Consider the following 27,284-nt stretch of genomic DNA (forward strand, 5'->3'; position numbering starts at 1 on the left):
CCGGGAGCTGGGCAGACACCCACACGATGGTTGCTAATGAGTGTCATGTAGTGATTACCGTCGTGGCGGGGCCGCCTACCAGCCATGTAAACAAAACCACAGCAGCTGCACCAAACATCACTCTGACTCAGGAAGTGACGTTTCATGCTGGTGTTTCATTTGAACTGTAAGCAAGTGCTTTATTTTGCAAAGAAAATAAACCTACCTATCCGTGGGGCTCCTCAGAATTATACCTATAAAATCATAAACTCCATCTTTAGATAAGGTGAGGGGATTACAAATGGACTTAGGTTTCTTAGAAGCTACTAGTTTCTGCTGCTTTGAGGATTCTATGCAAGAATCAAATTACGTGCCATACATACGTGGTTTCTGACGTAGCTTATAACATGAGTGGCAGGTGACTTGCCCTTCATGATTGGAATAAATGGAACACAAATTCTAAGAAGCCATGGTTTCTCCATCCTGAGATACTGTGAACACTCGCTCTTTAGAAAATGAGCAGATACACAGAGAAATTGTGGACCCAGAATTAATTGAGTTGCTTACTGAAACAAGAGATTTGCTCAGTAAATCTGAGACACAGCGAACATTGACACTCATGATCAGTGTCATCAGGAAATAACTAATAATCCCTTCTGTGGGCTCAGCAGAAGGGGAGAGGAGGCTGCTGTGTCCCGTACGGCCAGGGTCCAGGGACCGAAGGCACATGGTCCATTCTCTGTTGTAAGTTCCTGTAACCTGGAAATGGTGCCTAGACCTCTGATACGGGCCATGAGGCCTCGTCAGGGCGTTTCTGAAGAGAATGCTGTGACACACTATAGTGTGTCCTCTGCCATGTGTGGGGCAGGTGAAGCGGCACCACTCACCTGTTCCAGAACCAAGATGGAGGCCGAGTGGCCCTGCAAGTGCTCAGTGATGTTGATGGCGCCTCGACTTATCACCCCCCAGTTAGCTCCAGCGTTCTGACGCTTACGGCCTTGGCAGCTTTACTCAGGAAAATACGAAGGTTAGGCGCCTCCTTGTTAAAGCTGGGATAAACTTCTAGGGCCAGGGCTATTTTTAAGATCAGAGGAAAACCTTTGCCATTGTGATACTCTGTAAGTCAAACCGGGCAGCGTGGCTTTGCCAGTGATATCCACGGGCATGTGTTTTGCTCTTGTTAGCTGGAGGATGATTTTTCATCCAACTTCCATAGAAGAACATTGTTTTTATCTGGAAGAGAACAGGCTTGGGAGGGTGGTGGGTTAGAGCTGCAGAGTGCATTCTGATCCTGGTGCTGCCCCTTGGCTGTGTGTGCTGGTCATCTGGAAAATGGACGCATGTTCCCCACCTCGTCAGGTTGTTGTGAGGACTAGAAATCGTATAAGTAAAGATCCTCACGCGGTTGCTGGCACTGGTACCTGTTGTAACAGCAGCAGCTCTCCTAACAGTGAATAGGTAGCTTGCTGGGTTCCCCAGTGGCCTTGGTCACCACTGTATAGCCACATGTCTGAAGCCATTGACACCATGAATGAGTAGACCACTGAGGCTTGGAGGCCAAATCCACCCTGCAGCCTGTTTTGGTAAATCACGTTTTGTTTGACCACAGCCATGCTCTTGATGTTTGTATTGTCCATGGCTGCCTTGCCTCAATAGCATAGTTGAGACAGAGCAGCCATATGGCCAGCAAAGCTGAAGAGTTTTACTCTCTGGCCCTTTCAGCAAATGGTTGCCTACCCCTACTCTGGAACATAACTGCTTCCACCACTGGAGCTACATACTTAAGTGTACTTATTCTCACACCTCTCTGTGTCCTTTGTTGTTGTGAATGTAACTGCATAACTTAACCCTCAGTTATATACATTGATGAAATAAGAGAGCCAAATAGTATTTCTGTGGCAGATTCTTCTGGTTGCTCCCAAACACCCAGCTTTTCTTTCTTCCTTTGGGAATAGAATCCCAAGTTTCCTCTGGTCACCAGAAATTGAACTGTTTCCTAGACTTCCTTGCAGCTAGACTCAGCCATGTCATTGTGTTCCAGCCAGCGAGAGGTGAGTGGAACTTGTACATGCAACTTGTAGGCCGTGACTTTAAAGAGAAAGGGGAGTGCCCTCTGCTTCCCTTTTCCTGTAGTGCCAAGGTGGATGTCCTTTCAGTAGCTGCTGTAGCTCTCTTGGATAGCGGGGTGGCCAGTTTGAGAGTATCTGAGCAACAAGATGGAAAGGGCCCGGGTCTCCAACATCAAGGATAGCCATGCCAACCCTGGACCTCTAGGCGTTGCTGTTAGGTGGGGGAGAAACGCACTGCTCTCTTGTGTGAGTGACTGTTGCTTTGACATTTGATATGGTAGGTGAGCTTGTCATATATACATACATGCATACAATTTATATCTGTGAAAATTAAGTCAAAGGCAGCAGAAGGAGTCAGTAGGGGCAAGTTGCTAATATTGTGTGTGTGTGTGGTTTTTTTTTTTTTAAAGTGTGGGAAGACAACTAAAAAGAATGGGCATAAAACTTTAGGAAGGTTCCATACTTGATTGTGATTAAGTTCTTGCTCTTCTTTAAATAAACAAAACTAGAAATCATGCACAATATTTGGGGGTGTGTTTTGTGCAAGAATACCATACTGTTCAATCCTAAATCAACTGGGAGTTTGATAAGTCCCTTATCACTTATATATAAGTTAATATTGATTGGATTGAATGTTCCAGGGGTATTACTTGGTTTTTAATCGTCAGTATTTAAGTTATACCATGAGTTAAGAACATTCATACCAGTTTCTTGTTTGTATGGTTTGGGATTAATGCATAATCTGTACCATCTTAGATAAGGGAGGGAGGGGGATGTTATTTGATACTGAAAAAGCAGCTTACAGTTGACCATTATTTGCAATACATATATAAGGAAAGGATACATTAGTCCTTTAAAATCCCATAATAAAGTCTCAGAAAGGAAAATGTAATTGCCTACTGGCCTGACATTTAGTGTCACTCAATTATTTTTGTTACCTTTGCCTTTACTTTCTAACCCTGATCTTTGGGATCTCCAGCTCCGTGTTTCCAAAGAAATCTGAGGTTCTTGTCGTGATCAAACACAGAATTTCTAGGTCTCTATTTTACTGACTTTGCTAAACAAATACAGTGTCTTGATAATGCATCGAGGCCACCTGCATGGATCAACTGGCTGAGCATAGGAAGTCACGCTGGCAGGACAGTCTTGAGGGCCAAGAATCATCAGCCTGGGGTGTCACCAGTCTACTCTAAGTGTTAGCTGGAACTCTTCATGGCTTTAAGTCTCCCTATCACAGGGTCACAAACGTGGCATGATGTGGTCGTTGGACATCGCTCTGACGCTGTGACAGCGCTCGAAGGGTCATTCTTCAGGTGAGAAAGTAGATGTCTATCTTGTGAATTAGAGGACTTTGAATGTTCTGCTTTGCCGAATTCAGATTTTCAAGTAAATGTGAGTGGGTAGCTCCTTCTAGAATGCAACATTCTCCTACAGAAGGTGTCCTTGGTGGTACTCAGCACAGGGCTCACCAGTACTTCACAGGGCACAACAGTCCTGAACGGGTCAGCATCCAGGCTCATGCAGCAGGGACACCCGGGTTCCTCTTGTACACCAGGCAGACCTCTGACCTCCAGTGGTGTTGGTGGGAGTCGCGCTTCTGATTCACGGGTCACTATCTCTCTGAATTCTTTAGTGTAATTTGCTAAAAGATGGAATTTCACTTGCCCTTATGATTCTAATAAGTTAATTCATAACAATTTCATAGAGCTGATTCATTCCTGCCCTGCTTATTTATTAAACAAAATATCCATAGGAATTCAATGGAAAGTTAAGTGAGTCCAAACAGACTGATTCTCTGACAGCGGTGTCTTCTGGCTGTGATATGTAGAGAGGCTGCCCAGGCCATGTTGGAACTGGATGGTTTGATTGCAGACTGCCAGAGTGGAAGGCGTCAAGCCCGCGTTGATGGCGAGAGAAGCCATGGCCGATGTCTGTCTTTAAAAACAACTGCCTTTTACAAACCCAGCATTTTATTTTATTTTGGTACTGGGGATTGAACCCAGAGATGCTCAACCACTGAACCTCATCCCCAGCCCTTTCTATCTTTTATTTTGAGACAGGGCCTCACTAAGTTGGAAGCTGGCTTTAAACTCAGCCTCCTGAGTTGCTGGGATTACAGGTGTACGCCACCCTGCCTGACTCAAATTCAACATTTTGATAAGCTGTTTTTTAAAACTGAAAATGCATGAACAGGGGATGGGGGGAGATCAGGAAAGTGTACCATAGAGTCCCTTCTGATCAAAATGTAACTCAAAGCATAAAGTATCTTTCAAGGCAATGATTAGGGGATATGTTGATCTCGCTGTCTTTCATGACATGCTATTCAGAGTAGCCATTGTTCATTAATAATAGGGGTTTTCTTTAGACCAGCTGGCCAAATGGTTTCATTTTCACTTCCCTGACTACTCATTATAACTGTCTTCCAGAGTTAGGAGTGCCTCATAGCTGTCACCTAGAGTTAGGACACCCCAGTCAGTCAGGATAGAAGAGTCTGCACCACCCAATTAACTTCCTTGCCTGGGCAGAGACAGCCTTGGGATGTCCAGGCTCAGTGGATTCCTGCTGCACGGTGGTTCCATTCTTGGGGTCCTGAGTGCTTCTCCACAAGATGTACGAGATTGATCAAAGAGCTATTTCACCCTACCACAGGATCTTGTCCAGTGCGTTTCATGTTAGTGAAATGTGGGGTACAAACAGAAAGCGGAATTATTATTAATTAGTCCATGCAACAAACAGAAGGCGTCTACAGTCATGCTACTGCCTGGAAAATCCAGTCAGCCGTGCCCACTGAGGGAGAGTGGGAAAGCCCGACACCTGCCAGTGCACCGAGCAGCCGGTAGGTGGGAACATGCACCTCCCCTTCCCGTGACAGCTGATTTGGGGCAGATTTCTTCCTCAAAATGGCCTTGGCTGGCAGATGATCTCCAGTGAACTGGCTTGGCAGTCTGTGCACACAGAAGGCACAAGTGGCAGCCATCAGATTCTGTTGAACACCAGGGGCAGAATCTTGAGCCCCTGAGAACTCTGGCAGCAGAGGTGGGTAGGTGCAGCAGGCAGAGGTGAAAGGGGACCACGTTGTCGATGGGCAGGTGACTGTCACTGGCCTTGTGATGTTTGGCCTGGACTATTCCAGTCTCCTGTGTTTGCTCTGCATTCCACTTCACCAGGGAATGCTGATTTTTAAAAAATGAGTTTTCCTGAGCAGATCAATAACGTGAAGGGAAGTGAAATGTTGGAGGAACTCTGTAGCTGTTTGGAGGAACTCCTCAAATCATAGACAGAGCACACAATGACTGTTTTCCTGTGAGAAGAAATACTTGAAGGCCTGTTTCTTCACCGTTATTAAGCAATTCTGGCTTCCATTCATGTGTGAAATGAAGTGGAGGAAGTACATTCCCATAAACAATGCTCTCTAAATCAGGCAGGCTATATTACTTTTTATAATTTTATTTTCCTAAAGATCCAATCATTAGTAATGGGAAATCGCTTCCTTTGGAATTTGCCGTCACTCCATAGCATCAGCCCCTCTACTTCATCTACTCTGGGAAGCTGCCCCCGTGGAAACACATTTCACCTTTCTCTTCCACGCATCCCTTGCCTCTTTCTTTTTTTTTTTTTGCATTGCTGGGGATTGAACCCAGGGCCTTGTGCTTGCAGGGCAAGCACTCTACTGACTAAGCTATCTCCCCAGCCCTTCCCTTGCCTCTTAAAACCTGTTTCCAGACTCTTGAAGTGCTTTGGGAATGCAAACTTGCACTGTCCTCTCTCTTGTTTGTGCCCTCTGCCCCCCCCCCCCCCATGGCATCCCCGTTCCCTGCGTGGTGTTGAGAATTGCATCAGGCTAGTTTGCCATTAATCCATGCATTACTCACAGAGTCGCTTTGGAGGGACGTTGATGACAAGTTTAGCAAGCACTAAGAAATCACAGTGAGACTTATTTTTTCTGTGACTGATGAGGATGTGCTTCTCTTGATGAGAGCATATTCCTTTAAAAGCCACTCATTGTGACAGTCAGCCACTGACTTACATATTAAGAGAAACGAGAGGGGTACTTTTTAAAGAAAGGACCAAGGTGGGAGTATGGACTCCAGTTCAGCAGTCTGCATCTTGGTTGACTCTCTCTCTGAGTGATAGTCACACCCCAGGTTTGTCCTACTCCAGGTTATCCCTCGTCAGCACAAAGGCTGATGGCAAATTCTACAAACAAAATGAATTTGAATTGACCTTCATAGTAAAAGCACTTTGGAAGAACTTGGCCATTCAGTGTGTTGGGCCGTATGTCCCTGCTCAGGCCCACTGCAGCAGGTACATCTCTAAAGAGCAAAATGAGGAACTATATTGTTAACTAATATTGTTTGCAGTATAAGAAACATGTTGTAAAATATCATCACAGGTTTCTTATAATTAGGACAAAATAAAAAAAAAATCAGAGAGGGGATGCTTACTTTTAAGGTGCAGCCACAGTAAATTCTGGATTATAGTTCCTTGGAAGCTATGGATCCCAAATAGAGTGGGAAAGTTAATAACCAAGTTAGCAAATTTGCTTCATAATAACAATTTCCATTTTCCTTGAGGAATATTTCCTGATGCTATTATCTTTCCTCAAGGATAAAGTAGAAGTCTTTTCTTCCCCAGGGATACTGTTTGGGGCAGATCTTGGCATTCACAGATGAACGGGTGTTTCATCTTCTGCCCGTGTCAAGTCGGTGCCTGTCCTGCGCTGCCGGGGAATCCACACTGTTCATGCCCTGGGCTTATGGAAGTCTAGTTATTAAAAAAAATTAACAGAAGTGCATATTGTCAGCTGCTTGGCTGGCGGTTGTTCAGCGTCATTCTTCAGAGGCTCCGGGTGGGCTGGATGATGGATGGACCACCCAGGGAAGCAGCAGGGCTTAGTTTGGGATGTACTAAGGGGATAAGGACAATTACACAAGATGAGGAACTGATCTCTGGTTCATTTCAAACTCAGCATAAAAGAGAGAGTACCCCAAATAGATCACTAAAGCGCCCCAAAGAAGGTGGGGCTCAGCTTCCCTGGGCAGCAAGAGCAGGCACTCACTGGCGCCTGTCTGTCCCTGGCCTTGGCAAGGAGGCGTGGCTCACATGGCTAATTGGTCTGAGAGAGTGAAAGCGTCAAATTGAGTGCTATGTAATTTCTTAATCTGTGTTTGCTTATTTAATACTCCAGTTGACACATCCTATTTGCTTTGTCATGGTTCTAATTCTGTGAGTGTTTATGTAGAGAAATATATCCCTGTTCTTATTTTGTTTTTCTCCTACATAAACCCAATCATGGAGGAACATAATAAGTATCCAAGGGATTAAAGAAATTCTAACACATTATACTAAGAAATGTTAAAATCTGCAACCAGATATGAACTGACCTTTCTAAGAAAGAGTCGGCAGGAATTAGCATCAACAGATGTTCGCTACCAATTGAGAGCATGAGACCCTGAGTCACTAGCCGAGAACGAAAGGTCTCTAAGCCAGAACGTATTTGTAAGTGCGATAGCTGCAGCAGTTGTCTGTCAGTTACTAGGTGACAACTTAGATGATAACTTTTTTTCTTTTTGGTTTGTCAATATGGGATGTTGACATAACTTTCTGTAAAAACATTGTTTAGCTTCCATATTCATTACCTATTTTTAGCAAAATCATAAATAGTGTGAAATAATATGTATTCTTGGGAAATATTATGCCAGAAATCTCATATATGTGTTTAAAAATGATTGTTGCACTGTGAATGGATTTATAGAAATATGAAAAACTCAAAAAATAACTAAAAAGTGTGTGTGTGTCTGTGTGTGAGAGAGAGAGAGAGAGAGAGAGAGAGAGAGAGAGAGAGAGAGAGAGAGAGAGAGACTGACAATATCCAAAAGTGTTTTCCCATGGAATGAGGTTGCCCTATAAAAAGTTGAAAAAATAAAAAGGGACTTGTTTGTCTCTGTCCGTGTGAAGACCGGGGATTTGTTGATTCGCATTCTGCTTTCCTCCAGGCAGTGAGGTCCAGTGCTGTTCTCCACTTGCCACAGAGTCATTAATGCCACAGTGCATACTCGTGGGCCCAGAGGTCCCAGGAAGTCAGTCATTCCGCTTTGCCAGAAGGAATCCTATATGAGTTACTGATTTCCAGTTCCAGAAAATCTTGGAACACATGAGGCATGTTTCTTAATTACTAATTTTGAAGGTAGTTTAACTGCCCATTTGCAAAAAAGAAGAACTAGTTCATTTAAGTGAAAGTTAGTTTTAAATTTTAAGAGGACTTTTTGTCTATTATTTTATATATTTTTATACATATAGAGAGGAATGTGTACTAATTATTGCTAACATGTAATATATAGAAACATTCAGATAAGCAAATAAAAAGCACACAGGATGTCATTAACTACTAGTTATCACTGTTAACTATTTTTGATATTTTCTTTTTTGGATGTTTACTGCTTATAATTCTCTTATTCATTCAAAAAATTTTTTTGGAACTGGGGCTTGAACCCAGGGGCACTTCTAACCACCAAGCTACATCTCCAGCCTTTTCTGTTTTTTTTTTATTTTGAGACAGTGTCTCGCCCCTTTGCTTAGGGCCTCACTAACTTGCTGATCCTCCTGCCTCGGCCTCCTGAGTTGCTGGGATTACTGGCATGCACCACCATGCCCGGTTTATTCAATAATTTTATGGACCTCATAGATGTCAATCTCTATTAGATAGTAAAAACAGATCAGTGGGCAAGAAATCCTTCATGGAATGTGAAATCTGATGGAGAGTCTATGTTAAAAACAGCATATAGATCAGCTACAACAGACAGTTGCTACAGGGGAACAACACAAGATGCTGTGGAGGCCAATGACGAGGAGCTCCTCCCAGTCTGTTTTCTCTTGGGTATAATGGAGACTTCTTGCAGGGTGTTGTGATGGCTGGGGGTGGGGAGGGGATCTTAGGAGATAGTGCTGGTGGTGGGATGCGCACAATGAGACCTCAGCAAACGGCAGCAGAGGTCATGCCTGCCGTGCACAAGGTGGTAATTTAGGTTTGAGAAGCTGGACTCAGATTATGGAAAGCTGATGGGCTTAGAAAAAATAGGAATCTAAACTCCTTATGCCCAAGTTTTATCTGGGAACCAATGTTGCTCTTTTGGTCTTTCTCTGTCTACTTATTTAGCTTGACTGTTAGGGACCCCAAACCTTGTCCGAGTTACAGCTCTGAGTTCTTTCCCTCGGATTCCTATGGCCGAGTCTGGAGTGTCCTTTGGGCCTCTCACCACAGAGTGGTGTTCTGTGACCTTGAGCCAGAGTCTCAGTGAACTTGGGCCTTCCCTCCCTCTTCTGTTAGGCAGGAATAATAAGTAGTGCTTCACTCACAGGTTGAGGATTGACGGGAGGGAAGCTTCTGAGGCCCAGCAGTGAGCCATTCTTATTTCATGCTGCCTGTGACCCCTTTACATGAACTATTAATAAACTGCCTTTCCTTGGAATAATTATTCCTGTAAACTGTGTGCTTCTTTTCTTTCAACTAAAAATCGCCACTGAAATGAAAGTCACGCTGACAGGTGCAATCTTAGCCTGTAACTTTTTAATCGTCCTATTTATCTTATAATTTAGAATAAGAAGTTTTCCATTGTGTCTGCTGAGAAACGCAGCAATTTACTTTGTGTCACAAATGCCAGAAGCCAAACCGCCCAAAGCTCAAGGCCTAAGGGGAATTGGCTGGAGGACGGGCGGGCGTTCAGGACAGGTTTGCTCTTGCACCTTGCCTCCGCCCCGCCACCCAGCAGGGTTCACTCACCTGCTCTCTCCCTCACTCAGTCTTGCTCCCCTCTCCTTTTCCACCTACTCCAGGTTGTCTGTCTCTTGTAATTATCTCCTCAAATCAGAAAGTTCAAGAAGTATGTGAAAGAATCTGAACTTTGATATATTTTAAAAAATAGAAAGTTAGCTTTGAAAAATAACTTTCTGCTGTTAACGTTACTTGGACTTTTAAGTTTACTGGGATATAATTGGACAATTCATTTTCCTGTATTTAGTGTAAGATGTACAGTAATGAAAAGATCTTGTATTTAACAGGTTCTCTTCACATATCCAATTCTCAATTTAGTTTTCAAATGTATTTTTCTTGAATAGCACTAGATAGAATTGAATGCCTTTTTTAAGAGGTGAGTTTCATGTATGAGAGTGTGTGTGCACACATGCATGTTGCTTGGAATCATTCTGGGGTCACATGTAGAAGTTCGCTTACTGGTTGGGGCTGTACCTTTGTCATCTCTAAATCTTTGGAGCCAGGTATGGTAACAGTTAATGTACGTTCGGTGCCTAGTTACTGAAATGAACGGAAGTGAAGTGAGGTGATACCAAGAGGCATAGTTTTTCCCCTGCCAAGATTCATCTATCTCAGTGTCATTTTTTTTCGAGTGCTCAAAGGCACTTGGAGTGAGAGGAACGAGGCTGCTAGAACATGTCATCTCCTATGGAATGACATGTGTTTTTAAGGAGCACAGCTCTCACATTTCCTGGTCGTTTGGCTCCCCCTAATGGAAAGTTCTGTGCACTGCATTCTGAAACTGGACAAAGTGCCTAAGAACTCATTTATGTAGCTATGAAACTACAGAGAAACAAATCTTTTAATACAGTATTTAAACGTCAGTTTTGATAACTATATCTTTAAAGCGAAATGTGTACACAAAGATTTAAAAAATACACTTCAAAGGAAAAAAAATAAAATCATTCAGATCCCAGTTTGACCATTGAGTTGTATGGTTTATAACAAAACCTACCACCACTTTGTAGTCCTACAAATAAATGATGGTTGAATTACTTAAAATCAGTTTGGTCCTTTGGAGGCCTGCTTTTAAGACTTGTTAGGCGGGACCAAAGAAGCTTTAAGTTCAGGATTGATTATTCTGTGCCACTGAGACAGGGCCCTCTGAGCACCCCACCCGTGTCCAGTGAGGTTTTCCAGTTTAGTTGGTGGGACAAGGAGTCGTTCCTGGCACAGGCACTGATCCTTCTAGTCCTTCCTGATGGCTCCTTTCCTGGCCTCCTGGTTCCTCAGGCACGTGTGCTGGTCGGTCCTCCTGGAAGGCTCCAGGGCCACCCCTGCGGATCTCCAGCATGTGCTCTCTGCATGGTACTCTACTCCCTGTCCCTGTGTGGTGCAGACTCTGGCCTCTTGGGTGCCCTCTTTGGATCTTCAACTCTGTCTCTTCGACTCACGTAGTTGGCGGGTTCCACTGATCTGAGGCCTGGAGACCTGCAGGGCAGGAGCTGGTCTCAAGACTCCCTCATTGGTTTCCTGTCCTCTGGGGTCACTGTCCTTTCTTGCATAAAGCCCAGGATCCTTAACATCATCGTTTCATCTGTTTTGTCTGTTTTTTTTTTTCTTTGTATGTGCTCACTTATTTCAGGAGGGAGGGTAAACCAGATCCCTGCCACACCATCTGCCAAGACGCATGTCTCCCTTCTTTTTACTTGTGAATATGAATTCTGTGGAAATTTCTCCCAGGCGGGGTGTTTCTCACAGTGACTTTAGGGTAAGACACATGTGCCTCAGAACCTTCTGGGATACTTGTTAAAAATGAAGATTTCTGATATTCACCCAGGCCTGCTCCACCAGAATCTCTCCAGTGAGGCCTGGCCGGTGCTGTTTGAGTAGCCCCGCGTCACACACACCCAACTTCATGAACGCCACAGAGGGCCTGCTTTGGCCAGACTACCGAATGTGTATAATGAGTGTATTCTAACAGGGATCTGAGGAAAGAAGGGATGTTGGCTTGAAATTCTACCTGGAAGCCGAAGTCCTTTGTGTAGATGCAGTGAGGCTGCTTGCCTCAGGAGTCATCTGACTAATTTTTATTTCCTTAGACTGTTGACCATAAGTTCTTCAGCCACTGAAAAAGGACTTTGCCCTGGTGTGGGTTTCTTTGGTAAATAATTGCTTATCTTGATTACAAAATGTCCTTCGTCAGAAACACCTGACCTGTTTTCTTAAGAAGGAAAACAACTAAGTGGCCTTTGCTGGAGTCTTTACTGGGAAGCATTTACAGCTGCAGCTCCTTGGGCAAAGGCCACATGAAAGTTGATGTGGCCTTGAGGAGGCCAGAGCTGCAGTGACTTCTCCCTGGGCACCACGGGAACTGGATTCATCGAGTAGGAGGAGTTGGGACTGGTGGCCATGAGGGGTGACTCTGGTGTCCTTACCTTGTCGCTGGAGTGTGCAGCAGTTCCCCACTTAATGAAGGCAAGAGTGAGAGAGGAAGTTGGAAGGAGGGTGAGCTGGAGGGAGGGCTGACGAGAGCATGGACCTCCTTTAATCCCTTTGCACCTGAGCATTTCCCTCTGAAAGCGAGGCGGCAGTGTTGAGGGTACCCCCACCGCTGCAGGATTTTCTCCCTTAGAGAGAACTTGGTCTTCTGGTTAAGAACTTGGTAAACCTCAGATTGTTTGGGAGGCTAAGGTGTATTTCACTTCCGGATTGCTGCCTGGGCCTTCCGTCCCCTTCCGATCAGTGCCAGGGATGGTGGGAAGCCAGCTGTCCAAACCTCGTCCGGTGTTCACAGGGGATCCTTCCCCTGCTTCCGTGTTTCCCGAGCAAGGCTCTCCAGGAAAACCTTGAGTCCCACGGTGCAGCAACTCTGTGTGTGTGCAGACGTCATCTGAATTCAACGTCACCCAGCCTCCAAGCACGAATCTTAGTTTCCGCTGAGTGTTTGGATTCCGCACACCAAGTGCTGTGCTTTCCTGGAAAGGGTTGGTCCTGTGTGATGCCATGTTGGTCAGTCACACCCCATCCCGCCTCGTTCTAGGAAGGAGCAGGAAGAACATCAAGTGTTCTGAATTTCAGCGTGGTCTCTTTGAAGGACGCCTTTGAGCTTATTGTTTCTTTGAAGAGCACGTTTAAAAATGAATAGAACTGTACTGGGCATCAGGAATCTTTAAAAGATAGATACTCAAAACATTTCATTATGCTTTTACATGATTTTGGTTAGAATTATATTTGCCAAATAGTTCGGCTGGAACTTTAAATGTCTCCTAGTACAGAAAGCAGAAATGAGGAGTTGTGTTTCTGTCCTCCTGGCCCACTGACCTGAACAGTAGCCAGCCTGCCTGTGCTGCTTTGCAGCGGGTCCGTGTAGTCTGAGAAGAAAGAAGCAAGTCTGCTAACTTTCTTTGGCAAATAATTGCTTATCTTGATTACAAAATGTCCTTCATCAAAAACACCTGACCTGTTTTCTTAAGAAGGAAAACAACCAAGTGGCCTTTGCTGGAGTCTTTACTGGGAAGCATTTACAGCTGCAGCTCCTTGGGAAATATATTTCCTTTGCCACGCAGCTTCTGCTCCTGTGTAAAAACCCTTTCCCATGGAGCATCTGTATGGGCAAGATTTTGTTACAGATAGTGGCTTCTTAGTCATGCATTCTTGTTATTTTAGGAAGTTTGGAATCACTTGCTAGGAATTCAAACCTGGTGCAGATTTGACCACCAGTGCAAGCAGCATGCTCAGGATTCCAGATGGGGAAGTGTGGATGCTTACACAACACTCCTGGGCGCCCAGGCAGCCCTGTGACAGGCAGGAGATCACTTGTCAAATCCCTACCTGTGGAGTAACATCATTCTGGACAACTGATACTCGGAGCAGAGCATTCACTGAGGCAAGGGCAAAGGAAGAAGGAATGTGTTTCCCCCCTTTCTTTCATGCTGTTACACTTATTTACATTTGGATTACAGTTTACACTTAAAAAGGAATTTTAATTAATTTGCAAATTGCTTTACTATTCAAAACATATTAAAAAGTCACGGTCTTGGTGTTGCAGTTTCTGTGAAGTTGAACATCAAGGGCTAAGGTCATTTTGATTTATCTTAGAGGTGCTGGGTTGAATCCAGAGCTCGCCCCACCCCAAGGCCCCTATGTTGTAACTCAGATGGGAGCTCATATAGTTCTTGCCTTCCACTGGAACATCACTGTATTTACTTTTTGTAGTGTTCACGACTCTATGGCACTGCCTTCCACATGGTAGGCACTAATTATCCCTTAAAAACGAATCGGAGACCCCTTAACAGAGCTTGTTTGAACGGGAATAATTATATGAGTGACAATTGCAAGAGCAAGATTTAAGCCTGAAGTTGTTGTAATTTTAGGGACTCGCATGTGTCTTCTTCCTGGAGTGATTATTTCTTGCTGTTTGCTCACTGAGGTTCCCGTGGAAAAATGAGCGCAGGGACACAGCTCACTGCCTGGTCCGCATCGCAGTCGGTGCATTCTAGGTGAGGATAAGGGAAGAGGCTCCAGAAGGACGGCCCTGTAAGAGCCTGTTGAGTTACCAGTTGTCAGTGTAGCTGACCAACTACTGTATACACTGAAAACACACGTTGATGTTTAGTATTAGTGATGAGTATATGCTCAGTACCTAAGTTTCTGTAAAAGTACTGTGGCTTTCTGACCTGCACACTTTAAGAAGTTTCTAACAAACATACAAGGCCTTGTGAGATCTAACTCCCCTCCTACTTCCTGAGCTTTATTTGTTATTTTTATTCTGATCGATTTTGTTGGATCCACATAGGGTGGATGGGGGGCACTTTTACCTCTTCCCATTCCAGCTCTTTCTCTGTAGATATCTACATTGTTCTATCTGGAACTCTGTGGTAAACTGCTAATCCATTCCAGATATGAGCTCAGAATGACTTCCTCAGAAGTGATGTCCCAAAGCCCCAACCCTGTCCTCCTCCTCTCCTCGGTGTTTCCCTTTTGTGATTAGATAATTTATTGTGTAGCTAGTTCTTTCTCTGGGCATATGAGAGCTTCACGAGGAAAGTATCTGACTGGTTCACCTCTGAATTCGCTGGGCTTTTCCAGACTGTAAGGCTAACAGTAGATAAACAATATTTGCTGAAGCCATGAATATAGAGTGAATCATCTAAAGCTCAGTTACCTTTTTTTTCTTTTCCTCTTCTTAGCTGGGAAGTCATCAGTTCCAAACCGGATGAAAGACCCAGGCTCAGCCACTGTATTGCAGAATCGTGGATGAATTTCAGCATGTTTCTTCAAGAAATGTCTCTTTTTAAACAGCAGAGCCCCGGAAAGGCAAGTTTTCTAGTATAAGAGTGTTTTTAAAATGTGCAGTGCATATTTATCATATGCTTTTATCATAAGCATTCTCTAATTCTGAATACACACTAGGAACATACAGCAGAAAAGCTATAATCAGCCAGACTCAGGAACTGTAGTATGCTCTCGGCAGCTGGTACGTGCACCTGTGATCCCAGCAACTCAGGAGGCTGAGGGAGGAGGATTGCAAGTTCAAGACTCGTCTCAGCAATTTAGTGAGATCTTGTCACAAAAGAAAAAATAAAAAAGGCTGGGAATTGTAGCTCAGTGGTAAAGTACCCCTGGGTTCAATCCCTGGTACCAAAATTTAAAAAAAATATATATTTTTCTAATTGTTGAAGGGACCTTTATTTGATTCATTTCTTTATATGCGGTGCTGAGAATGGAACCCAGGGCCTCACGTGTGAGGCAAGTGCTCCACCACTGAGCCACCACCTCAGCCCCCCAAAACGTTTTTTGAAATTATGTATCTTACACATATTTATTTAGCTTATTAATTGACTAGCCTTATCAGCCAAGCCAAGATGAAAAAAAAAAATCTTATTTAGAATTTCATTCATGCTCATTGGCCCACTTCTGAGGTCAAAGGGACATGAATTGAACACACAGTTCTTTGAAGGTACTTTAAGAGGTCACAGTGTTGTCACTCTCAGTCCTAATATTGGAGACTTGCGTGGCTTATTTATTTAAGAAAGAAAACTTTGGCAGGAACATTCCTCATGATAACATAAGTGGAACGAGTGTTTTCCCAATTTACGGTAAACCCCTCCGGGTGAGTCTAAAGGATTGGAGAGCAATGACCTGAGCAAGCGCACACACCTTCGCAGCCTGATGACAGTCTTGGTAGCCGGGGTGAAATGCAGAACCACCACAGGCCTGTGAAATATCTACCTGTGGTTGGAACGAAGAGCAGAGGTGTCAGCCTTTGTGATCCCTGTCATTGTGCTGTGTATGGTGGTCTCATGACTTTGCTATTATTAAATAATAGAACTGTGCTTGGAAACAGTTGGAGCACAGTGAGTGGAGCGTTGTCTTCTGATGGGTATTTTTAATCACTGAAGGTAATTTTTAGAATAGATATCTATTAGGAGCATGGCGTACTTTTGGTGCTTATTTTTTACTCCAGTGATTAAAGGTATCTCAGAAGATTCTAAGCTTTAAACTTCTGCACCGGATTGCCTCATTGTGCTCCAGGTCCACTAGCTGGAGATGATGGTGCTACAAGATCTAAGGGATAATAAGAAAACACTTTGCAGACTGAATTCTGGATATAGTTATGCTTTTATATGTGTTCCTTCAACTTCTGCAGCTCTTCCTCTGACTTTTGTTTTAGAATTCCACATTCCTTCTAGGGCCCTTACTGTTTGAGAAATTGCTGTTAATTTTATTCCACAGGTTCTTCTATACTCCTTTTGGCTAGTTAATTTATTAACCCCATGCCAAAGAATGGAAAATCAAAGTCAGCCTGAAATTTAGACTCTTTGCTTTCTCTTTTTCAGTTACTGAAGAGAGGTTTGTACTCCTTCCTCATGTCTTCTTCATAGCAAAGTCTGCTAATGAATTTTCCTTCATTATTGATTTATTTTAATACCTCCATTTAAAGATAAAGAAATAGGAAGAGGAAGATAGTTAAGACTGGAGTATGGAAATTAAGTGAAGACTATAAGAGTTTTTTCTTTTGTCTTGATCTTTCTAATGGGAATTAAAGAAATCTTTGGTAGATTTAAAAAAAAATTCTTAAAACAACCGTTTTTTTTTTTTTTTTGGACAGAAGGAAAGTAATCAGATTTTGCTGTAGGAGTGTCATTTCAATAGCGGTTGATCCTCGGTGCCCTAGAAGTGGATGGAGTATATTAGGAAGGACGATCACAATGACCATAGTGATCTCAGTTTACCAGCATGCAAATTACATTAGATTGGTGTAGATGCCTCTAAATTCTGTAACATGTTTTGCTGTGTTTATGTATTTGATTGGGCTTACAGTGGTAGTTTAAAATTGCTGACTTAGTAAGCTGACTGCATTACTTTCACTAAATGAGGCAAAGTAGAAGAAGTTTCTGGGATGTAGTACTCTTCAGGTCTCTTGCAGCTGGCAGTAATACAGACCCAGGCATGAGTAATGGGAGTCCTCCTTCTCAGGGCCAGAAATTAACTCCTCTGCTCTCAACACGATACCACTAAGTGCCAAAGGGAACTAAGGCTGTTGAATGTCCATATGTGCCAAGAGTGCTGTTTGCCATAATCTGACAGGTCACATATAGATAAATGATAGCGTGTGTATTCTGTGCTCCAAAATGTCTTGGTGTTGTATGTAACTGTCCCATGTTATTTCTTTTACTTCTAGTTTTGTCTCCTGGTCTGCAGTGTGTGCACATTTTTTACAATCTTGGGAAGTTACATTCCTGGGGTTATACTCAGCTATCTACTGTGTAAGTATAGTAGAACATTTGGCTAATTTATGTGATGCACATGTCACCATTTAGAGGTCAGAAGACCTCCCATAGTTTGGAAGAGGAGGAATGAGTTCTTCATTACAAAATAAGTTGATTATCTTTAATCTCCTGCTGCACAAAGTTTCTCTATTTTCCCTAGAAAGGTGTTTATATTTTAAAATTAGAACCGCAAAAGCCAGGATCATGAGTAAATATTTCTATGTTGAATTATATCAGTTAAACTGTACACCTTACCCCGGCCCCCAAATATACCAACACTTTTGCCTTGTGCAAGTTCTGTGGTTCAAAAAAATAAAAGCACAATGAGATCTCATTGCACCTCCACCAGAATGGCTGAAATTAAAAATACTGACCATATCAAGAATTTGGAAGGATATGAAGCCCCTGGAATTCTCACTTACTGTTGGTGGCTAGGTAGAACTGTACAGTCACTTGGATGACAGTTTGGCAGTTGCTAGTGTATGACTCAGCTGTCCCACAGATAGGTATTTACCCAAGAGAAACAGAAGCATACATGTTCACAAAGACTCGTACACAAATGTTCGTAGCAGATTCATTTGAGGTAGCCAGAAGTGGAGTATGATCCATGTGACCACCAACAGATGAAGAGATGAACTATGGTATATCTAAACAATGATTAACTAAAAATCGATACATGAAACTGTGGTTAAATCTCAAAACAATTAGGTCGAGTGGGAATTAGGTCAAGTGTACTGTATAATTTTATTTATATATAATTCGAGAAAATGAAAAGTAGACTTTTTTGGCAAAGCTGGTCAGCAGTTGCCTGGGGTCAAGTTGGGTGGGGTAGGGAAAGGCCGCAGGCGGAAGGGAAGGAGTCATGACACTTTCGGGGTAGTAGTCATGTTCAGGTGGATTGTGGCCATGGTCTCTCAGTGTGTGTGTATCAGAGCTTCCCAGGTCGACAAGTGCCTGGCTGGCACAGTCTTCTGTGTGTCAACTCTGATTCAGGAAGTGCTGCTGTGGCAGCATAGACTTTGTTCTTCCTGAACCACGAAGATCTGTCACAGCTGCCTTTGATGGCGCAGGCACCTCCCTACTTAGTCTCCCATTTTTCTTATACTGGTTTTTAAGATTCACAGATCGTTCCTTGGCCTCGGGATATTACCTAACAACAACAGAGGAATAATTACTAGGGAATAGAACACATTCAGTTTGGCAATTCTCATTTCTTATAGTATTTCCAGAGCATAACACAAATGGCAAATGGTCGGAACTCAAATCCAGTCTTCTAGATAGAACTCTCATAAAATATCAACCTCTCGATCAGCATTGCCCAGGAGGTACAGGAGAGAAGGACCGGGGAAGGCTGGGTGGGGGCCAGGCATTTTCCAGAGGGTTCGCACTCATCTTTAATTGCACAGCAACTCCAAGCAACCCTGTTACCCCAGTGCTACTGGGGAGAGGCTTGTAGGTAACAGGAACTTTCCCATGGTAAAATGGCATTAAATAAACAGAGACCAGGTCTCTCTTAGGGCACTCTCTGAAAAACATACAACCTTTCTATAGGTTTTAAGGCAAAAGTATTAAGGTGAGAAAGTTGATCTGATTGCCAGTCTACAGACAATGCCTGTGTGATGTGTGTGTGGGAGTGTTGTGTGGGTGTGCATGCAGGTGTGTGTAGTAAAACACGTTTCATTACCAGGAAGAACAGAAATTAGGAAATGATTCTGATTAGGAAGAGGTATTATCCTAAGGAAAAAAATTATATTTTTCAATAAAGAAAACTTTAGTATTTTGTGAAATACTACAATGTAAACTTTTGTAAGGAAGCACATTTTATCTATACTCTCTTCCTTCTTGTATTTCAGTACTGTTTGCATTTTTGTGTCCACTGTTTAAATGTAATGATATTGGACAAAAAATCTACAGCAAAATCAAATCGGTTCTGTTGAAACTAGATTTTGGAATTGGAGAATATATTAATCAGAAGAAACGAGAGAGAGCTGGTAGGTAAAGTTTAAATTTTAGATTTTATGCATCAAATAAGATATTAGAAGGCTACTTGTTATAAAATTGCCTTTATGCATTTCAGGGTGCATTTAGCCTTTTACTAAATGTGATTATAGAAGCTAATCCCCCAAAGTAATATATGTGACCTTTTCCTATTTAGGCTTTATTCTTTTCTCAAATACACAATTGACTTTTTAATCTAAAATTTTTGGGAAGAGACAGAATTTCTTTTTCTTGCTATTTATGATTTACTTTGTGTTGATAAGAGTGTGGGATAAGAGCGTGGGAGCCATGTAAAAGGGGGTTGAAATAACAGGGAAGGGAAAAGAAAACAGGAAAAACTAATGTGATCATTTTTTACATTTTAACTTGGCGTATGACTTTATAGGCTCTCAAACTATAATGTGCATCAGAATCATGTGGATGAATCGGGGAACTATAGATTGTGGGTCCCACCCCAGAATTTGTGAATCAGTAGACTGAGAATCTGCATTGCTAAAAAGTTCCCAGAGGTGATAATGCTACTGGTTCATGCTATGAGAACCACTAATAGGTACTGTTTCCTTTGAAAAGCAAACATTTGTAAATATGTGAAGTTTCTTAAGTGCAAACATTTAATGGTAGGGAAACATTAGAGAATAAGGGGAATATGGGGTAAGAATATATAATAAAATAAATACACTATGTCTAAGCTTGCCAGGAAACTGAAAGCTTCCAAATTTTTTTCCACAGAAGCAGATAAAGAAAAAAGTCACAAAGATGACAGTGAATTAGACTTTTCAGCTCTTTGTCCTAAGGTATTTTTTTGTTTAGTTTTCAATTTGTGTGATTTGATTGTTCATTTATTTACATGAATCAAAGCTGAATGATTTTCCTGATATATACTACTCCTATTTTATTTGGACAATCACAAAGGAAAATACTCATTTGTTTTTATTAGGATGACATTTCAGGGGTTAGTGTGGGTTTTTCATAAGATTTTCCTCTGAAGTTTAAAATGTGCTACTGGTATTTCTATTAACACAGATTAGCCTCACAGTTGCGGCCAAAGAGTTATCTGTGTCTGACACAGATGTCTCAGAAGTATCTTGGACTGATAATGGGACTTTCAACCTTTCAGAAGGTTACACTCCACAGACAGACACTTCTGACGGTATGCTAATATTTCTGGATACTCTTATTAATTATGAAGTACATGCAAAAATATTTAACTTCTGTCACTCATGAGTGGATAAATAAAATGCCACGTATCCATACAGTGGAAACTTACTGGTCTGTAATAAAGGAATATACTGGGTTGGGGGAATAGCTCAGTGATGGAGTGCTTGCCTAACATAGACCCTAGGTTTGAATCTCAGCATTGAAAAAACAAAGTAGATAAGCCAGGCACAAATGGCCACATACGTATGATTTTATTCACAGGAAATGTCCAGAATAAACAAGTTCATACAGTGGGAAAGTAGGCTAGTGGTTTCTAGGGACTCTCAGAGGGAAAGATGGTGAATGACTATTAATTGGTGTGACTTTTTGGAGTGATACAAGTATTCTGGAATTAATGGTGATCATTGTACAGTTCTGTGAATATACTAAAAAACCACCACACTGTATTTTAAAAAGGTGAATTTTACGATATACAAATTATATCTCAAAAATTGTTTTAAGGAAATGAGAAAAAAATCTTAGTCTGTGTCAAAAGATGCCTCTATTTTGAAAAAGAAAAAGAAAAATATAAAAAATTACTTTATGAAATGTCTGAGCCTGCGGGGTGGTGATGGGGTGGGGGTGGCACACGCCTGTAATCCCAGCAGCTTAGGAGGCTGAGGCAGGAGGATTGCCAGTTCAAAACCAGTCTTAGCAAAAGCAAGGTGCCAAGCAACTCAGTAAGACAAATACAGAATAGGGCTGGGGATGTGGCTCAGTGGTCAAGTGCCCCTGAGTTCAATCCCTAGTTCCAAAAAAAGAAAAGAAAAGAAAAGAAATGTCTGGCAGTATTCCTTGTATCCTTAATGAGAAGAGAGAAAGAACAAAGCCGATTCTATATATCTGGGCCCGGTGTTTATTAAAAGAGATTGAAGTTTGGAGGGCAAGTTCCCCTGAGTCCAAAGCTAATTCCAGAGTTTCTCATGTTTGTCTTTAAAGTTAAGCAAGTCTCTTCATTTTTTATGGCTAGGTAAAAATTAAAGTTAATATGGTAGATCAAGAATAGAATTTATTAATGTAAATTCCATCCATAGCATAAGTTGAGACAATGCTTGTGCAATAACTTAACTTTTGCTATTTTCATTGAATTGTTTTAAATAATAATTGCTTTGGATTAATTGTCCAATTGGACCTTCTTTTAAATGGTCTCAATCGTATACTGAACATATGAGCAGATTATATGGAAGAGGATTAATAACCTGTTTTATAATTACTTTCCCAAAACACATGTTCTATAGAGAAGGGAGGGAGGCTGTTTGAAAGATGGGTTTGGATGTTGGGAGACCCAGATGCAGTCTTGCCTTGCTGCTAGCTCACTGTATGACTCTAAATGAGTGACATAATGTTTGTGGACCTCAATTTCGTTATATTTAAAGTACATTAGAACAAGAAGAACAGTGAAGTTCACTCAAGCTTTGTAAGCTTTCAGTATGTACAACTGAGGTCATATTTTAAAGACTGGAATAATAATCACTTTGTTCTTAAGCATCCCATTTCAGAATTATGTAACAAAAGGGAAGACAACCATCCAATCAACATATAGGAATTTTTAAAAATACTTTTTGGTTGTAGATGGACACAATAACTTTATTTTTTTTATGTGGTGTTGAGGATTGAATCCATTTCTACCACAGAGCCACAATCCTAGCCCCCAATCAATATATAGGGATTTCATTAATGGATTTGATTTCCAATCATTGCTATGAGGAGTTCACTGCTACACTGAGATTTTCTATAAAAAGTAAGAACAATAAAATCAGTCTGTCCCTCATCTGACGTTGCTTTCAAATATGACGCTGGGCATGGCCACTTTTGCTATATTGATGGACAGTCAAATGTTTCCATAAGCTCTTGGGTTGAACTGGAATAGAGGGGGCAGGAGTTTCTTTTCATGCTTTAAAGTCACAGGTTACAGGAGTCAAGTATGAAAATGCTCCATGTTTGAAAATGCTCAGGCTGGATAATGTCCACAAGTTGATGTCTCAGAATCAATGATAACTAATTGATATATTTTTAATTTGTGATCATGCATATTCCCAGTGTCTTAAGATAATTCCCACCTTAGGGGCAGGATGGAATTTTCTGATGAACATCTAAACTTTAGTCAAATCCTCAAGCTCATATTAGACGAGATTGAATATTCAGTGTTACATGCAATGTTTTGTGCTTAAGAGGGAAGTTAAAAGCTATAGGCAGACACACAGTATTTGTGTACTTGGGGAGAGCTGGTGTCACAGATTTGGGAAGGGTCCAATATGTTGTTAAATTGATTCAGGTTGACTCAGGAGGCAGGATGAATGCCAAGGTTGCAGAGGGTTCAGATCAAAGTCAGACTTTAGATATCTCTCATTTTAAATTTGTTTTGTTGCTTAAGTATGAACTGCTATTATGCACTTCGCAGATCTTGACCGGCCAAGTGAGGAAGTTTTCTCTCGAGGTCTTTCAGATTTTCCATCTCTAGAAAATGGCACGGGAACAAATGATGAAGATGAATTAAGCCTTGGCTTGCCCACTGAGCTCAAGAGAAAAAAGGAACAGCTGGAGAGTGGTCACAGATCAAGCAAAGAGAAGCAGTCAGCAGCTGGTCTCACCCTTCCTCTGAATAGTGACCAAACCTTCCACTTGATGAGCAGCCTGGCTGGGGACGTCATCACAGCTGCAGTCACTGCTGCTATTAAAGACCAGCTGGAGAATGCTCAGCAAGGCCTTGCTCAGGCTGCGCCCAGCCCAGGGGAGGACACAGACACTGAAGAAGGTGATGACTTTGAATTACTTGACCAGTCAGAGCTGGATCAAATTGAGAGTGAATTGGGACTTACACAAGATCAGGAAGCAGAAGCACAGCAAAGTAAGAAATCTTCAGGCTTCCTTTCAAATCTACTTGGAGGCCATTAACTGGGAATCAGCTTGCAGCAGTACAGATGAACCACCAAAAAATTTCAAACAAGACAAAACAAAACAAAACAAAACAAAAAAAGACAAAAAAAAAAAAAAAAAAGGAAAAAAATTGAACTGTGAGCTTTAATGATTACTTTAGATTTTTGTTTTATTTTCCATTCTGCAGTGAATTAATTGGATATATATCAGCTGACACTGATAGATTGATATTTCTGATAGTTATTTTTATGTAATAAGCATGGAAATGAACTTTGTACACACACACACACATATATACTGTGTTATCAGAAAATATTAGGGGTTGTTTTTACAGCAAAAAGAAAAAAATACCCAAAGCACCAAATTATTAAGATCCTTCTATAAGTATTCTTTATTTTTTCTTTATAAATCATTTTCAAGCATGCACAATTTTATTGTAATTCACCAAAAATATTAATAATTAATTGTGACTACATGCTGTATCAGCTCCCTTACTCCTAATACTTGGAAACAGTTAAAAAAAAAACTGGTAGACTTTGATATAAAAAGACAGAAATTATCAAGATATCTTTAGTTGAAGGACTTAGGAAATACTATCAAAATTAATTTCCTAGGAAAAATTTTAAAAACATATTTAAGTGCTATGGTAGGCTGACACATTTCCATGTTCTCTCTGCAGTTGTAGACATAGGCTTTATTGATTGCCCTCTCTAGTCTTGGAGTGGGTGTTATGAACCCACAGAGAGCAAGTAGTTATGTATCACATAGATGATTAGGATGCAAACAGCGATTCGGCTATTTTATTATTCAGTTTTGTCCATGTTTGTAATAGGGATGTTGTAAGTACAGCTCTCTTCTGCCTGCTCATACTTAAGTTAAACCTTCACTTTTTATGTTGTGTCATGGGAAGAGTCTCCTAAAATTGTGAAACTAGTTCTTGATATGTTCTATGAGTGATGTGATCATCAGCAATAAAGAAATAACAACTGTTTTCTTAGTCTGTTAGATAGAAAAGAGGAAATTGCTTGGCTTTAAAGTGTATTTATTTGCCATTGAAGTCTAAATATGTAATCTGTTTCTTATTGGGTAGTTAAATATATATTTTCCTTAACTTAAACTTTTTTAGGTCACCTACAAATAATCAAATTTGACTTACAGTTTAAAACAAAGGACTAAAAAGCAGAAACCAAGATAGTTTTGTTTTTGTGATATAAACTTTTAGTAGTGTTGAGGGACCATGTCAGCAACTATCCAAAATCTCATAAATCTTCAGTTTTAGCTGGCATTTCTACAGATGCATATAGACATCTGAGATCCTCAGAAAGGAAGGATAATCTAAGAATATAGGAAATCAGCATTCCCTCCTTTCATTGTATCTCCTTTCTTATATTTCTAAAGACTAATTATAGGTAATCTGACATTTTAATGTAGCATCTTATTTATTTTTTCTTTCTGAGGTATTAAAATATCTAGACTGAATTTTGCCAAATGTTAAAAGGAGAAAAGTTACTGAAGACTTCGAACATTTGCTTTTTGTGACTAAGCTTGTTTCATTAGTGCCTCATGACTGTGTTTGATGTCCCTTATTGATACTAAGTGAGCCTGTGCCTTCATTATCTTGCCCATTTTGGTACAAATGTAAACCTGTGTTAGAAATTCTCTGACTGTGGGTTTTGGAAGAATATACCTGAATTCTACTCAATAAGATTCTGGACATGAAGAAAAAAATACAGTCACATATTTATAAAATAATTGTTACCAGGATTCTTTTTTTTAATGTGTGTGTGTTTCTTTACTTAAAAAAAAAACTCCTGAAGTAAAAAACTTTAAAGGGCATTTCAATTTCTTGAAAAAATCAAGAATTTAAATAACCCGGAGACTAAAGTATATAAGTCTCTGGACAAGCCCACAAAAAGATAAATTCAAGGGCTGGTAATGTGTGATGGTATGAGCAATAAATCTAGAATAAGAAATTACAAACTAAAAAAAGGGTTTGGGAATGGGAAGTTGGCAGGGTAGAAAAATATGTTGTCAGCACTATGGAGGAGACATACCAGCTCTTGATGGACTGTAGCATTATAACTACATATGTAATTTAATACTATTTTTACAATAGTATGTGATTACAAGTTTATACCATACATTAATGGTACTCTTTACAAAACTTTTAATTAAAACATAGAGATATTGACAAGGGTTTTGTGTGTATGTGCAGGTGTGTGTGAATTTTGGGGATGGGCACTGTCTGTTTTTAAGCTATAGTAACAAACCCTGTGACTGATTCAGTCTGGTGGGGGTGACATGTCTTTTACCACGAAAGCATAAAAATAGCAATATTTCTTCAATATCTAAGGAAAAAAACTGACGAAGAATGGCCTTGTAATATCTAAGTGGATTGCAGTCACTAAAATGTGAACCGTGGATTTTTTTTTGAAATTATTATAGAGCTATTGAAAAGTTTTGTTTACTTCCTATAAAAAGTGCTGAGCAAAATCATACAAGGGAATAACATATTTATCATGTATTGATCTGAAATAATAAAGCAGTGATGAAGCAGTTAAGTTTGCTTTGGGGAGTCAATCCAGGCTTGGATAGGCTCATTCTAAAACACCTTTTTTGTTTTTCTTACACTAAAATCTTCAAAAGTGAATTTTTAAAACTGCCCTCTCCCTAATTTAGTAGAATATTGAGAAAGATTTACAAGGTTTTTGCGATTGGCAAATATTCTCAACTTAGTTAGGCATTTCACTCTTACTTGAAATAATTGCCTTCCTTTAAAAATGGCAAATGCCAGCATGCTACTGGTTGTGGACCACAAGCAAAGTGACACTTGTGATTTTTTAACCTTTTTATTTTCTATTTCTAATTCACATTAGTGTATTTCTTCTTTTTTCTTTTTTTGTTATTGGGGATTGAACCCAAGGGTGCTTTACCACTGAGCCACATCCCCATCCCTTTTTTCAATTTTTTTCTTTTGAGAGAGGGTCTTGCTAAGTTGCTTAGGGCCTCACTAAATTGCTGAGGCTGGCTTTGAATCTGCAGTCCTCCTGCCTCAGCCTCCCAAGCTACTGGGATTGCAGGATGTGCCACTTGCCTACTAGTTTATTTCTTTATTATTCCATTGTGTTAGCTGCAAGGCAGGAAATCACTGTGAAAACTGTTACTAAACTACTGTTGTCACAGATCATTTGTATCATGGTAAACTAGAAAATCTCAGAATTATATTTTGTATATTATTCCTCCATTTCCACTACAGCATTTATGTTAGAACAGAATGTTGGAAATAGGAGTTCTGGTTCTGATGTTAAATATTATGTCTCTAAGACACATCGTCAAAGTCACATAGTGTCCCCAAGTCACAGCTTCAGTTTTCCTAAACATACAATAAAGATGTTAATTCTTCACTTTTCACAATGGGATGTTTTGAGAGTGTATGAAAAAAGTATGGTATTTTTCTTGCCTGTGTCCCAAATTAAGCCAGTGTTTTAAACATTGCAACAAAGGCAATCAGTAAGCTTACAAGAAAACTTTGACGTTCGTACAATGGGTCTCGCACTGTAGTGGTCTCATAGTCCTCTGGAATAAATGTATGGAAAGTGCTGCAAAAATGTCTATTATTTCAGCCAACTGTGGACCACA

General features: G+C 40.9%; 1 protein-coding gene across 2 annotated transcripts in view; it reads left to right on the forward strand.

The window, feature by feature from the left end:
* The window catches only part of RETREG1 (reticulophagy regulator 1), a 125,552-nt gene extending 100,155 nt beyond the window's left edge, over nt 1–25,397 (forward strand). For both annotated transcript variants that reach the window (XM_079144591.1, XM_079144592.1), the window contains 6 exons: nt 14,991–15,117; nt 17,486–17,570; nt 19,427–19,564; nt 20,301–20,365; nt 20,595–20,721; nt 23,170–25,397. In XM_079144591.1, coding sequence (XP_079000717.1) covers nt 14,991–15,117; nt 17,486–17,570; nt 19,427–19,564; nt 20,301–20,365; nt 20,595–20,721; nt 23,170–23,663 — 1,036 coding nt within the window. In that variant the 3' untranslated portion in view covers nt 23,664–25,397. The remainder of the gene's footprint in view (nt 1–14,990; nt 15,118–17,485; nt 17,571–19,426; nt 19,565–20,300; nt 20,366–20,594; nt 20,722–23,169) is intronic.
* The last annotated feature ends 1,887 nt before the right edge of the window (nt 25,398–27,284 follow it).

This window comes from Sciurus vulgaris, assembly GCF_902686455.1.
Source record: "Sciurus vulgaris genome assembly, chromosome: 6".
NCBI lineage: Eukaryota > Metazoa > Chordata > Mammalia > Rodentia > Sciuridae > Sciurus > Sciurus vulgaris.